We start from the raw sequence: 14,110 nt of genomic DNA, 5'->3' as shown, positions 1-14,110 counted from the left end.
CTCCATCATATTATATCCACTAGTTGAAATGAAAAATGATATATATATCTTTAAATACATGATTCAGCCGAAATGATAAGTATATTGGTGTGTATGCTTAAACAATCTACAGCTTCAGAATATACGAAGGATACAATTATATAAACTTAACCATCGTGTTGAGGATTTATATTATTGGGAGTCATGGGCCATGGCTTATGGACTTTTTGTTCAAAGTACAAGATTGTGGTCAACAGAAAAATAATTAGAAATAATGGCATGCGTGATGAAACAATAACATGATATTATGTGGTTTATTTTATTCGTATCAGAATTTAAACAAATGCAATTTGACTTGCATACGACTCATCACGCTGAGTTCCTCACAAACTCTGTCTTTGGTATAGTCATTTGTTAGCAATAGCCCTATCGTAGAGTGTCATTAGCTTAACCTTATGTCACCAATATCAAACCGGTTATTCGTGTACTCACCCAGGAGTTATTTGACGCCTAAAAATTGCGCGAAAAAGTAGATTTTTATTAGGTGCTACGTCTTATTTTTATTCTTTCTTTGCATTTGTCAAAAAAAAAAAAAAAACTAGCCACCCCTGATCTATACTTCCCCCTCGCACCAGAAATTCGTTCCTTTGCTCATACCATTTGCGCGAATTCAAAAATGAATTTCATGAAGGTCTTCGATCAAACGGTTCGAGAGATGTGGGTTTGCCCCTCCTTTCTATCTATTTCCTCTTCGATTTCGATTGAAATTAGATTGTGTTTGGATTCGAATCCGGCTAGATCATATGTTGATTTTTTCCGATTGATTTTTTTTTTTAACTTACAGAAAGAGGGAGGTGAATCTCAAAGTTCTGCAGGTTCCAGAGATGGAGCAAAAGGTGAATTCATTTGAATCCTTTCTATATGTTCAAACAGTCTCTCCATATTGCTTGGCTAATTGATATGCAAATTGATTTGAGTGCTGAATGTGTTCGGATGCTGAATAATGTTTTCTTAGTTGATATATTAGATCCATCTTAGGACTAAGAAGTTTAGAGTTCGAATCTAATAGATTACAAGCCAAGCTTGAGACTTGACGTTTCTATTAATAAAGTTTACAGAGTGAACGCCAATGTGTTAGTATCCGTGTAATCGTGGCTTCTTATTCAGTTTGTTCATCTCATGTTTTGTGATGATGTTTATAAACATATGGCTATGTTTAAGTACAGGTATTGGATGCTACTGATAACGAGCCTTGGGGTCCGCATGGTACTGCTTTGGCTGAGATTGCACAAGCCACTAAGAAATTGTAATCTCTCGATTCTCTTTTTTTTAACATTTCATTAAACTTGGAAATGATTTTGATTATATATTGCTTTCCTTGTACATTTGCAATATGTTTTTAGCTCGGAGTGCCAGATGGTTATGGGTGTTTTGTGGACTAGACTGACTGAGACAGGAAAGGATTGGCGATATGTGTATAAGGTGAGAGTCTTCGTGACATTTTCCTGCAATGTTTGGAAGTTTACAGTTTATGATTTGGTGTTTTTTTCTTCTTCTTCCAGGCGCTGGCTGTTATTGATTATCTGATTTCAAATGGGTCAGAACGAGCAGTTGATGAGATTATTGAGCATACTTACCAAATATCTGTCAGTACATCTCTCTTACATATTGATAGGCCGTTTTGTTTTTTTTACTGACATCATCTTTGTTTGTGATTTGTCATCCATGTAGTCACTCACGAGTTTTGAGTATGTTGAACCGAATGGAAAAGATGTGGGAATCAATTTAAGAAAGAAGGCGGAGAACATAGTTGCTCTCTTGAATAATAAGAAGAAAATCTCAGAGATCAGAGACAAAACAACAATCAATCGTAACAAGTTAGTTTCTATACAGTGAATATAACTGGTTTTCCTGATTTTCTTTGGTGCGTTGCCGCATTTAATCGTTTTTTCTTTTGCCTCCGATTAGGTACGTTGGCCTCTCATCAACAGGAATATCATATAAGTCTGGTTCAGCTTCGTTTGCTGGTAGTTTTCAAAGTGGTTCAAGCAATTATGATAGGGATTCCAGAGGAAAAGACAAGGACGACTACGAGTCTTTTCAAAAGTCAAGGCGTGGTGTTAAAAGCGAAGAGCAAAGCTACACTCCGAAGAAAACCTTTTCACGGTATGACAGGTTTTGTCTCAGCCCCCATTGATATGCTGTTGTTATTGACTTATTGATTTTGGGTGTATCTTCAACGTGAGAGTTTTCTCAGTTGACGATGCTCGTATGCCATTATTTGTTTTGTATTTGATTCATTTTGTGTGAACAAATTAAATTGCATTCTTGCTCAGTCGGTTCAATCATTGATGTGCAGTACGGACCATGATAATCTATCCAGGGGGAAAAAGTCACCCGACTCTGGCAATCATAGTTCCGTACCTTCACATGCATCTGCAGCTCCTTCAAACAACGATGATGATTTTGATGACTTCGATCCACGTGGAACTTCGAATAATAGTATGTTACTTTCAACGATGGCTAAACTTGCTGAATGTTTATTTTTAAGAGAATTTGTACTCACTACACACAACATCTACCCTATTTGCACTCCATACCCTATTTCCCCCCATCATTACCATTTTTCCCCCCCCATTCTATGATATTCCACTTCTTTTAGTATATTGAGCTAATTTGCTCTATTTTTAAATGAGTAAAATTTAGTTTTGTGAATTATAGCGCACAACATGTATTCAATTTTGTTTGTCCATGTCTTATATGTATGGTTTTTATTTTTTGCAGAGCCTTCCACAGGCAGTGCCAACCAAGTGGACCTTTTTGGAGCAGATCAGATTGGTGACTTCTTGGATTCTGGGCCAACTGAAACATCTTCCACCCACAACAATGGGAAGTTTCAAGAGTCTGATTTGTTTGCTGATGCAACTTTTGTATCAGCCTCCAGTCCAGGAACAGACTTTGGGTCGCAGACACAGGTGGGTGACTCCTTTCTTCCAAGCTAGTATACAGCTTTTAACATAAAAAAATCCCCCTACTAATTGTCCATTCTTATGATGCAATTCCGCACTGCTGAACAAATACGTTCAGGTTTGTTGTTGAACTCATTACAGTTCACAATGACTTATCTTTCGGCATGTTTATTTCTGCAGAAAGAAATTGATCTTTTATCTGTATCTGAAACTTCTGGCACGGTTTCTTCAGCTCCTCCGACGGTTAATCTTTTTGCATCTCCTGAAACAGTTGCACGCCCAGAAGCCAAGATTCCTAAACCTGAGCCGATGACCACTCCAAGCATTGTTGACCCATTTGCTGCAGTTCCTATGGAAAATTTTGATGGAACTGATCCTTTTGGCGCCTTCACTTCTCACTCGGCTTCAGTCTCTACAGGTCCACAGGCTCCAGTTCTACATGGGAGTGCAACAAGCACCACAAGCCCAATGTCTCTGGCAGACTCAAAGCCACAACAGTTGCAGGAGAAGGATCCTTTCCAAGTGAAATCTGGAATTTGGGCAGATTCGCTGAGCCGTGGACTGATTGACCTCAACATAACTGCTCGTAAGTCAAAACTTTCTCTTAACTTTTTTTTGTGTACTTTTGATGTACACTAGTATATGATAGATAACTAAAAAATTGTAGTTTCTTTTCTCATAAACCGAATCTGTTCCAGATCAAACCCAAAAGGCATAGTTGATGAATTACATCCCTAATTAATGAATTATGAATATATATATATATATATATATATATATATATATATATATATATATATATATATACATCTAATGAGTCGAAATACTTAGCCAACATGAGCTCCAATAACATGTAGCTTGACTTACCATTACGTCAGTAAATTATAGGGATTTTTTGCTTTCAGAGTACCTGCTAATTTATTCTCCTTATAACCAGCTAAAAAGGCTTCTCTTGCGGATGTGGGCATTGTGGGAGGCCTGAGCAATGACGAAGGGAACAAGGCATCTGCTGATGCGTACTACTCAGGGTGGTCCCTGGGTGCAGGATCCGGGCTAGGTAAATCGGGTCTCTACAGTGCACAGCAGCAACAACAACAACAAACACCTGAAATCTCAGATGATTTCTTCTCCAGCCTCAGTAACCAAAGGTACCACCAATTGCATCATATGAAAAAAAAAGTATATCAGGCTTGACTCTACATTCATATTGGAAAAATATCTGTTTCATTTTATTTTAGTGGGTATGTTGTTCTTACACCTTGTCACCTTGATGCCATTGTTGTTGTGGCATTTACTTTGGGTCTAAAATGAGAGAGAGAATTATCTTAATGGTTTCTGAGAAGAGAGAGTATATCATCACTGGTCGTTAAGTTTTGTTTCGGTGATAGAACAAAGTATATGTATCTAGAGCTATAAAATGGGTGGGCTGTCTAATGGGTGTCCATGTCCAAATATATTGGGGCTTCCATTAGTTATACCCATATTTCCAGATGGGCTTTAAATTGTCAAATTGGAAAACCATCTAATCTATGGGTATTTGTGGATTTGGTTAATATGGACATGGACGGTCCAATTAAAAAAAGTTTCTACGGTTTCCAAAATTGGGAGAAAATTGGAAAATTTCATTTCATCGTAAAACAGAGTTTAGGCGACTCATTTGGCGATTTTGGTGAATGAAACTGAGTTCAATCGGAGAAATTGAGTTTTCCCGCCAAAACCGAAAAATCAAGTTTTTCCGCCAAAACTGGAAAATCGAGTTTTCTCGCCAAAACCGCAAAATCGAGTTTTCCCGCCAAAACCGCAAAATCGAGTTTTCCCACCAAAACTGCAAAATCGAGTTTTCCCGCCAAAACGGTAAAATCGAGTTTTCCCGCCAAAACTGCAAAATCGAGTTTTTCCGCCAAAACCGCAAAATCGAATTTTCCAGCCAAAACCACAAAATAAACTGCAAAATCGAATTTTCCCGCCAAAACCTGAAAATCGTGTTCTACCAAAATCGAAAAATCGAGTTTTCCTGCCAAAACCGTAAAAGATCGAGTTTTCCCGGCAAAACCGTAAAATCGAGTTTTCCGTCAAAACCGTAAAATCGAGTTTTCTCGCAAAAACCGGAAAATCGAGTTTTTCTTGCAAGATTGAAAAATCGAGTTTGTCCGTCGAAACCGCAAAATAGTTTTCTGCCAAAACTGTAAAATTTATAGGTTTATATATTAAAAATTAAAAATTTTCTTATATGGTCCATTATGGATTCAATGACAGCCCATGTAAACATGGTTGTTAGTGGGTTTGGTCCTCAATGGACATGGTTCCTAATGGACATGGTCACTCTTTGTCAACAAACAATAAATGGATAAATGGATATGGGTTAATGGACGTGGGCTAACCCAGTTTACAGCTCTATATGTATCTCATCCCGGGACTTACGGAGAACTCACTGGCATATTTGTCCATACATTTTTCCTTTCATTTGATATAAATCTCAATCGCCACAAATCTTTTTCATTCATTATTGGGATTCAATTACAGTTTCAACAATAAAAAAACACTAAAACCAGGCAATTTTAAAATTTGATAAAACCTGATAAAATCCTTAAAAAAATTAAAGGAAGTAAATAAAAAAAATTGGAGTAACGACGCACTCGATTGGAGGCTCAAGGTGGAGAGGGAGTGCCTTGCATGCTCAGTTGTGATGGTTTTCCAGAAGATGGATGCTAATCTAAATCCGTCGTCGTCGGTTTTTATGTGGGAGGTGGAGGCTTTCTCAGATTCACCGTCGCCGACTTTAGCTTTCGGGAAGGAAAAGTTCCTTCAGCTCCGCCGGAGAGTGGAGGCTTGCAAAGCTCCGTGCTGCCGCTTAAAAACCCGGTGTCCTTTGGGTTAAGGTTACTAGTTTGATTTGTGTCAAGTTCGGTGAGGTTGTCGTCAAGGTGGATGTTTGGGTCACTGCGGATGAGATATCGTTATACGATGATGCTTTCTGGCAATGGTGACGACTTTCAAGGAAAGAAAGCAGTGGTTCTCGGTTCGTTTGTCTAGGGTTTGAAGTGTTTCAAAGTCGGTGGAGATCTCGGTGATCGATGGAACTCGCCGGCGTGAAAACAGTGCAGTGAAGAACGGTTATGGGTTTGTTGGAGGCTTGTCTGTGTCCAAGCTCCGACGAACGCAGGTTTAGATGGTGATGCTCCGGCGGCGTAGAGGCGGAGGCGGTTAAGTTGAGGCGTTTGAGACGCGTATCGCGTGAATGGAGCATATCTCTCCATGTGTCTAGCCTCCTTGACATGCTATCTGACTAGGTCGTCCGGTTTCTGGGTCTAGGACGAGGGCCCATTTAGGTTTTTGTTTAGTCCGTAGTCTTTTGAACTTTAAGCCGTTTTTTGTTGTATTCGGGTTTCGGTCGAATCGGCCCGTTTATTTAATAAAAAAACATTGAGGGAAAAAAAAAAAAAAAAAAAAGTGACGCATAAATTGATTCCGATATTTCCCAAAGACTACGCGAGAACAGACAAAGCGGTCAGCCAGAAAAAGAAACCGTTTCCACTTTACTTTTCAAAGTTAGTCTTCTCGATTCATCATCATCACCCTCTCTCTCTCCAAAGCTTCGAGATCGATTCGTAAGTCCTCAGTATTTTTCCTGTAATCTTCACACTATTCGATTCTCGTAAAGCTGGACACGTGGATCATCCTCCGCTTTCACTTAGTTTCCTCAAGTAGAAGTAGCTACTAGCTCCGGATCCACTTACGCTCTCAGATCAACTTCCCGACGGTTATTCACTTCTCCGAGCTCCGATCTGCTATTCCGGTGAAGAAATATCGTTCGAATCAACTAGAGATACTACTTTCTTTGGAGATTCCGCGTGCTAGAGTCAGCTTTCGCGGATGAAGCTGCTTCATAGACTTTCTTGATTAGAGATGAGATCCCGAAGTCTCCAAGTAAATTAGGATCTCACTAATTAATCAACTGTTAGGCTACTTGATAGCGATTCAAAAAATCAGCAAATCGGTTACTTAGATTTGATACTAGAGTCTCTTTTATAGTCTTATAAGGATGCAGACTAGGGTTATACAAATGGAAGAAGGAAAAGATAACGGAATCTTAATTAGATCAGTGAAGTCTAAACCATTTCCAGCGAAACTGCTTCTTATACTAGGCCTTTTCCTCGCGTTTGCTCTCACCGTCTTCGTCATTAGTGTATCTACAATCAAGTATACAGGCCTACAAAACGTAGTAACCACCGTCACTTCTGGCTTTGTCACGTGTCGCGAGGACGAGCCCAACGGTTTGAGTAAATGGATACAGCCTCCTGCTGTTCTGATGCATAACATGACGGATGAAGAGCTTCTTTGGCGCGCTTCTTTCTGGCCTCGGAGGAAAGAGTATCCGTTTCAGAGGGTTCCGAAGATTGCGTTTATGTTCTTGACTAAAGGTCCCTTGCCCCTTGCTTTGCTCTGGGAGAGGTTTTTGAAGGGTCATACAGGGCTTTACTCGGTTTATGTTCATCCGCATCCCTCTTTTACCGCCAAGTTTCCTGCTGGTTCTGTTTTTTACCAGAGGCAGATACCGAGTCAGGTCTGGTTCTTGTGACCCTCTCTTTGTGTTTGGTGGATACAATGAGATTCAATGTAGTCATCCTTATTAAATATTTGTTGGGGTTACTAATGACATAGAGTATCAGAAAGTGTGACTTTTGAATCAGACGTAGCCTTGTGTTCAAGCAGTTCTGTCTGGTTACTTTAAGCAGCTAGTTGGTTCTGTATATGATCTGATTTTAATTTGGATGTCTACATCATTGTGCAGGTTGCGGAATGGGGGAGAATGACCATGTGCGATGCGGAGAAGCGGCTACTCGCCAACGCGCTTCTCGATATCTCCAACGAATGGTTTGTTCTCGTCTCGGAGTCGTGCATACCGCTCTTCAACTTCACGACAATCTACAGCTACTTGAGCCGATCGAAACACAGCTTCATGGGCGCTTTTGATGACCCTGGACCGTTCGGGCGCGGCCGCTACAACGACAACATGGAACCTGAAGTACCCATCACCAAATGGCGGAAAGGGTCTCAATGGTTTGAGATTAACCGAGAGCTCGCAGCTACCATTGTCAAAGACACATTGTATTACCCCAAGTTCAAAGAGTTCTGTAGGCCTGCTTGCTATGTCGACGAGCATTATTTCCCTACGATGTTGACGATTGAGAAACCAATGGCGCTGGCTAACCGGAGCTTGACGTGGGTGGACTGGTCTAGAGGAGGCCCCCACCCGGCTACGTTTGGGCGGTCTGACATAACGGAGAAGTTCTTTGAAAAGATACTTGATGGAAAAAACTGCGTTTACAATGGTCGTAACACTTCAATGTGTTATCTCTTTGCGAGGAAGTTTGCTCCAAGTGCGCTGGAGTCTTTGCTTCACATAGCACCCAAGATTCTGGGATATTGAGATAGAGAGGAGTGTCTCTGAACCTCTTGAAACCAAATAAGAGATAATGAAATGGATATGATATGGATTCTGTCCAAGAAATTACTGTGATATTATTTTATTTTGTTTGTTTTTTATATACTAGTTTGGAAGAAAATGAGATATTAGAAGAGATAACATTGCACACCAGGATCCACACATATGCTTGTAGCCTTATCTTTATACCTCAAGAAAAGCTATGTATAGAACAATGTGGGTTCCTAAGGTTCACATGCCTGATGCCTTCAACCAGATATGCGGTCATGCACAATTCTGCTGAATCATTTCGAGATTCTGAGAATAGTATATGTTTTGAACCAAACAAATTAACCGGTTGGTAGATTGGTAGGTAATTCCAACGTCTGAATTATCTCGTGAGTCGTCGTCTCTAACTCGTTTTCTTTTGATTCTTAGAAGTTACTAGTAAATTGCTTACCGACCAAGTCTTTTTGCTTTGAATGGGAACAAAAGACAGCCAGGTGTAGTCACACTTTTACGCCTATTGGAAACTTCTCGAATCCCTCAAGAGCCTGCCAACCGGCTACCATCTGTCTTTTTATAGTATAAACAATTCAATAAAGTTAACTCTTTATGGGCAATTCGTTAAAGTGGTTTAAAAGGCTGTCATAAGGCTAATGTTTATTTTAGTGTACATAAAAGAATATAATAATGACATCTTTTATTATTTACTAGTTACTGTTTACCACATACTCCACAGAATCCGCCAGATTATAACCTATGTTTACTAGAATGGAGAAAATTCCACAAAATCCACCAGATTATCAAAACAATATAATAAAAGTAGTTTTTTCTTGTTCAAGGTGATGCTTAACAATACGTATCGAGGATACGTGTTACATTACATCCCTTAATTTTCTCATTTATTCAAAGTTGAAAATCTATTATACATAAATAGCATTAAATGTTGTGTTTAATTTGGTCAAAAATGGTATTTAGAATTATTCATTATTCTCCAACTCATTTCAAATTAATCAGTGATTATCATTTTGATTTTCACGAATCCAAAAGGAAAGTAAAATATACCCATCAGTGATAACTTCCAAGTCTTGGAAACCAACATTATTTGCTTGTTTACCAAACGAAAAGTTTACCAAACAAAAAAACGGAGAAAATAAAGACGAGAATAACATTAAGAGTAATGAAAATCGACATTGTTTGGAGTAAAATTAAAATCAGTAGTTCTACACATGTCTACGTATTTTAAAAGCTCATAAGCATTAGCCGTTACACCACCACCACCATGTGGACCAAGACTGCGCATCTTGTCCGTTTCCTTCCCGGAACCCGCGTGAGCTGTAAGAAAATAGACAGCTCATCATATTCTTCACGCGCCAAACTAACCATCTCACCGACCGTTGTGCCTTCCTAGGGTTGAGAGTTAGATGCACGCGCTTCGGTGAGTATATCGGTTTTGCAGAATAAATATCTTCCAAACGGCGCCGTAACGGAGAGATAGCCTGTCGAGATCTCAGTGAACACGCGTTGGGAAACCAGCCGTCGATGAACACGATTCGCGGGACCCGCAGGTGGTCCAGCTGGATTCTAATGTTGCAAAAGCCGGTCAGCTAAACCGGGCAGCTCAGCCTCTTTATAAACACTTCATCATCGCATTGATTCTCAACACTGTGAAAAACTTTCTAAAGCTTTAAGCATTTTCGAATCTTCAAAGACCCTAGCCTCCCATTGCTCTCTCTTCTATACCTCAAATGGCGATCTCTAAGTCTTCCGTCGTTGCTCTCGTCGCGGTGATCGTCTCCGTCGTAGCTACCGTCGCTTCCGCTCAAGTCGAGGCTCCAGCCCCAAGCCCTACGTCCGGATCTGCTGCTTTCTCGCCGTCGATCGTTTCAGCTGGAGTTGCAGCCGTCGCAGCTCTTGTTTTCGGGTCTGCTCTTAGGATCTAAGTCTTTGCGATGGAGATTCGTATTTTTGAAAAAAAAAGTTGATCGGGTATAGCATTATTATTATTCATGATGTTCGTGTGTATTCAGGAGCTATATAGATCTCTTTCTATTTTTCTATTATCTAATACCTTCATATCTGTATGAGGGTACTATATTTATATCTAGAGTATTGTGGTTTTGTGTGTTTCTACTATGGTTTTTGATGTGACTCTTATTCTATTTATTTATGGATCTGATGTTTCTCAGTTTATATCTTTCTCGTTCTTTACATAATCGGTTTATTAAACTTCCTCTGCTTACAATTACGATTATACGAGCTTGTTTCACAATAATCGCATTATATACTCCAAATCGAATCACTACAGCCCAAATTTAACTAAAATCTAATTCTAATTATGATTGTCACTTGAATTCGATTTATGTTTTTGGTGAAATACTGAAATCTGAATCGAGATCGTTTAGCTGTTAGGTTCGGTAGCTGCATGCGTTGTTCAATTTTTAGACCCGACAACATCTAACTTTTATTTGTCTGAAACTTTTTGAATTCCATCTCTCGTGTTTTAGCAAAACGCATTTCCAAAGAAGGTTGTGTAAACCTGGACATTGTTTTGGAAGTTGCGGTCACGTTTGCGTGTAAAAATCAATAAATGGAAGAATGAAATCGATATATGAAAAAAAGTTGAGCGTTTCGTTTGGAGTCCGTAGAAAATTGAGGTAACGACTTTACAAAGAGGTCCCCGACGGAAATTCAATTTCTTCTTTCACCAGCCCCAGACATTTACCAGTGCTATTTTTTAGTTTCATAGGCGTGTTTATTTTTCTAATCACACAAACGGCAAAGAACATTGATGTTAACGAAGTAGTTTTCGTGATGAATGCCAGTTTTGGTCGGAATTGAGAAAAATAGTTGGGAATTTATTTGGTGATAAGGAAAGTTGATGACTTCGTTCTGATTGAAATGAAAAGTTGAAGCCGTGAGAAGAATGGTCAACCGTTGATTAGTATCGAAATAGTTTGCATTTATTTACATGTAACGTGTTGTGATAATAGAATGTGTGATTCTGCAACATAGTCAATATCCTCCCTAATCAACGTTCCACACTGTCCCACCCAAACCCTCCTAACTGGCTACGCGCATCTCAACCTATCGCATTTTTACGCCATTAATCCAATTTAAATGCAAAAATTCTATGTTCACATGATTCACCGTCTGTTTTTTTAGGTTTAGTTGAATGTATTTGCCTCATGATTGGTGCCTTTATTTTGTAGGTAGGTCACCCCCTGTTGTTATTTTCAATGAAAAAAGTTAGTATTCCTTGAAATAAAGATAACAACATTCCATCAACCAAAAGAAAGAAAAAAGAGTCGTTATGTTAACGGTAAGAGTAGTCGGTCTTTGATATCATCTTTGACTGCTATGATGACAAGGCGACATGCAATGATGCAGTAGAGTCACATGAACATGGGTTTTGAGTCTTCAAAAGAAACCGGATGATTAAGTTTCTGCAAACACTTTGATCTAATTAGTTAGTTTTTTGTTTGATTCAAGTAAAATTTATAGTTTTGTCTAGAACTTAGCAAGTATCAGTTCCTTTCATGGTAATACTCCAAAAGATTTTTCTTTGTTGACAAATGTTCTCTTTGGTCACACTCTCCATCAGATTGGTAAATAAAAGGATGCTTCTTCTTTCATTATTTTTGAGGACAATTTCACTAAACATTTTGTTATTAGCGTGTTTCATATGTTTATATTTGAATTTTATTTGATCACTCTATGGTTCTTTAATCACATCAAAAAAACAACTAAAGAAGATAGTAAGAAACAAAATAAAAGGGGACTTAAAACATCAGGGGTCATATGCCAATTACTAATAAAGAAAAGGAGGAAATGGAAAACGTAACCCTGGAGGAGAAAGCGAGTGTTTAGGCTCAGCTCAAACTCCGCCAAATATCTGGGCAAAACTTCCAAATCAAGCCTTCTTGTCGGAGAAATGCAATCGATTCGTAGCAGTACAAGGTCGCTTCAGAGGAACAGTGTCTATATCTCCAACACTCTTTCACGTTTCACTTCGTCTTCCCCAAGCTTGTCTGAAAATGAATCGAGGAGGCTAGGAGGGTTTGATTCAGCAGCGAAGTATCTCATTAGCTCGCTGACAAAGGCGGTTTCTTTATCTTCCCCAGTACCCGTAAGCTAGCCACTGCTATTTAGTGTTAAAAACGGAACCTTTGCTCTTGGGTTTGTCTATTTAGCTTAGATTCGTTATGTGAGAATTGTATGATGATAAATAGGTGAAGTTTCATTGTCCTAAACAGCATCAATGCTTGTTTTTATCTTCTTGAAATATTCGTTGATATATCTAGTGATGCGCCTCTCTCGTCTGGTAGTAAAGGTTGTGTAGATACAGAGAAAGGAGTGATAAAGTTTTGTGCTTTGTAGATTCTCGACATGTTTGGGGTCACAGTGATATCTTCTAGATTAGGCTTCTTTGTGTTTGAGACACTCTCTGAATTTTTATGGTGATTTGGCTATGTTTCTCAGAGACAAAACTTTACGTTTGCATCGAGATGCTTTTCCACCGTTGGAGATTCTATTCAATCTACTCCTCAAGGATTCTCTGTGTCAGCTCCTGATTTGCCTCCGAGAATCAAGTTCAAGCGGCTTGATAAAACCGCCAAACATATCATGCAGGTACAACTCCCAACTTTGACGATTGGTCATTGATAATTAAATTAAGAAAGTTGCAATCTTCTGCAGATTGTAGGCGGTTGAGGCAGTTAGAAATGGTAGGGAAATACCTGAGATAAGGCCTGGTTACATTGTTCAGCTCAAAGTGGTAAAATACTCTACTGAGAATGGGATCGAAAATATATCTTCAAAAGGCTAAACCATTCATTAGAATTTGTTGAAATTGTCTTGTTTGAAACAGGAAGTGCCTGAGAACAAGAGGCGTGTTTCAATCGTAAAAGGAATTGTGATAGCAAGACGTAACGCTGGTCTTAACTCTACGTTTAAGATTAGAAGGCTTGTGGCTGGGGTGGGAGTCGAATCCATGTTCCCCTTGTAAGTACTTTTAAACCTTTTGCACCCTCCCTCTCCTTTGTGCTAATGGCAAAGATTGATTTACATTCTGTGAGCCTCATGAGCAATAGCAAAGCAAGGCTCCTTTCATGAGAAAAACTGCTGATATGTGAGAGGTGGGGGTGTTTGGTGACAGGTATTCGCCAAACCTGAGGGAGATTAAGGTGTTAGACAAGAAGAGAGTAAGAAGAGCCAAACTTTATTACCTCAGGGACAAGATGAACGCTCTCAAGAAGCATTAGAGCATCTTAATAATCACTCATTCACATAAACAGGGTAGTTTACTCCCTTAAACAGTGTCTTTGAGGGTTGTTTTTTTTTTTTGGTGACGAATTGGCCTTTACGTCACATATTGTGAACCTGTGTATTTGAATAATGATGGATCCTTTTATTCCTCTTACTTGCTCCAATAAGTCTTGGTTAGTTACTACACACAAAGCTCGAATCAACCTAAAACCATAAAGAAATGATGTGTGATTAGCACAAGCCAGGATGTGTGAAGCAACAGAGAAAAACACTAACGGGCCCGAACGATCAATAGCCTTATTAATAAGATAAAACAAAAGGGCTGCTCTATGCACATTACACATACACAGGCGATTTGACAAGAGTAGGTAGGAATCAATAGCTGTTAACTGGTAGATATAACAAAAGTAACTCATTCAGACAACATAACTTTATGTTTATTTAAGTTTCCACAAAACAAACTTAG

At 39.1% G+C, this 14,110-nt stretch overlaps 3 protein-coding genes across 3 annotated transcripts; all 3 read left to right on the top strand.

The window, feature by feature from the left end:
- The first annotated feature begins 558 nt into the window (after window positions 1-558).
- LOC106430908 (clathrin interactor EPSIN 1-like) lies at window positions 559-4,351 on the top strand. Its single transcript, XM_048742391.1, has 11 exons — window positions 559-696; window positions 824-875; window positions 1,206-1,285; window positions 1,383-1,461; window positions 1,542-1,625; window positions 1,711-1,856; window positions 1,948-2,145; window positions 2,339-2,481; window positions 2,764-2,954; window positions 3,129-3,534; window positions 3,886-4,351. The coding sequence occupies exons 1-11, from the start codon at window positions 656-658 to the stop codon at window positions 4,140-4,142; spliced, it is 1,677 nt and encodes a 558-aa protein (XP_048598348.1). The 5' UTR covers window positions 559-655; the 3' UTR covers window positions 4,143-4,351.
- A 2,089-nt stretch (window positions 4,352-6,440) lies between these two features.
- On the top strand, window positions 6,441-8,558 carry LOC106430907 (glycosyltransferase BC10-like). Its single transcript, XM_048742390.1, has 2 exons — window positions 6,441-7,512; window positions 7,741-8,558. The coding sequence occupies exons 1-2, from the start codon at window positions 6,991-6,993 to the stop codon at window positions 8,377-8,379; spliced, it is 1,161 nt and encodes a 386-aa protein (XP_048598347.1). The 5' UTR covers window positions 6,441-6,990; the 3' UTR covers window positions 8,380-8,558.
- A 3,737-nt stretch (window positions 8,559-12,295) lies between these two features.
- On the top strand, window positions 12,296-13,830 carry LOC111211029 (50S ribosomal protein L19-1, chloroplastic-like). Its single transcript, XM_048742389.1, has 5 exons — window positions 12,296-12,505; window positions 12,859-13,008; window positions 13,082-13,153; window positions 13,247-13,380; window positions 13,535-13,830. The coding sequence occupies exons 1-5, from the start codon at window positions 12,311-12,313 to the stop codon at window positions 13,638-13,640; spliced, it is 657 nt and encodes a 218-aa protein (XP_048598346.1). The 5' UTR covers window positions 12,296-12,310; the 3' UTR covers window positions 13,641-13,830.
- The last annotated feature ends 280 nt before the right edge of the window (window positions 13,831-14,110 follow it).

Source organism: Brassica napus, chromosome A10 (genome assembly GCF_020379485.1).
Source record: "Brassica napus cultivar Da-Ae chromosome A10, Da-Ae, whole genome shotgun sequence".
NCBI classification, from domain to species: Eukaryota; Viridiplantae; Streptophyta; class Magnoliopsida; order Brassicales; family Brassicaceae; genus Brassica; species Brassica napus.
Note: the sequence above shows the minus strand (reverse complement) of the source record. Positions and strands in the feature narration are given on the sequence as shown.

What these genes read in the sequence shown, in the direction of transcription:
- LOC106430908 (XM_048742391.1), top strand. Translation starts at nt 656, where the DNA reads ATGAATTTCATGAAGGTCTTCGATCAAACGGTTCGAGAGAT. An exon ending in GCACAAGCCACTAAGAAATT is followed by an intron (nt 1,286 to 1,382) that starts GTAATCTCTCGA and finishes ATATGTTTTTAG; the next exon opens with CTCGGAGTGCCAGATGGTTA. An exon ending in AGCATACTTACCAAATATCT is followed by an intron (nt 1,626 to 1,710) that starts GTCAGTACATCT and finishes TCATCCATGTAG; the next exon opens with TCACTCACGAGTTTTGAGTA.
- LOC106430907 (XM_048742390.1), top strand. Translation starts at nt 6,991, where the DNA reads ATGCAGACTAGGGTTATACAAATGGAAGAAGGAAAAGATAACGGAATC. An exon ending in AGAGGCAGATACCGAGTCAG is followed by an intron (nt 7,513 to 7,740) that starts GTCTGGTTCTTG and finishes ATCATTGTGCAG; the next exon opens with GTTGCGGAATGGGGGAGAAT.
- LOC111211029 (XM_048742389.1), top strand. Translation starts at nt 12,311, where the DNA reads ATGCAATCGATTCGTAGCAGTACAAGGTCGCTTCAGAGGAACAGTGTC. An exon ending in CTTTATCTTCCCCAGTACCC is followed by an intron (nt 12,506 to 12,858) that starts GTAAGCTAGCCA and finishes TATGTTTCTCAG; the next exon opens with AGACAAAACTTTACGTTTGC. An exon ending in GTCGAATCCATGTTCCCCTT is followed by an intron (nt 13,381 to 13,534) that starts GTAAGTACTTTT and finishes GTTTGGTGACAG; the next exon opens with GTATTCGCCAAACCTGAGGG.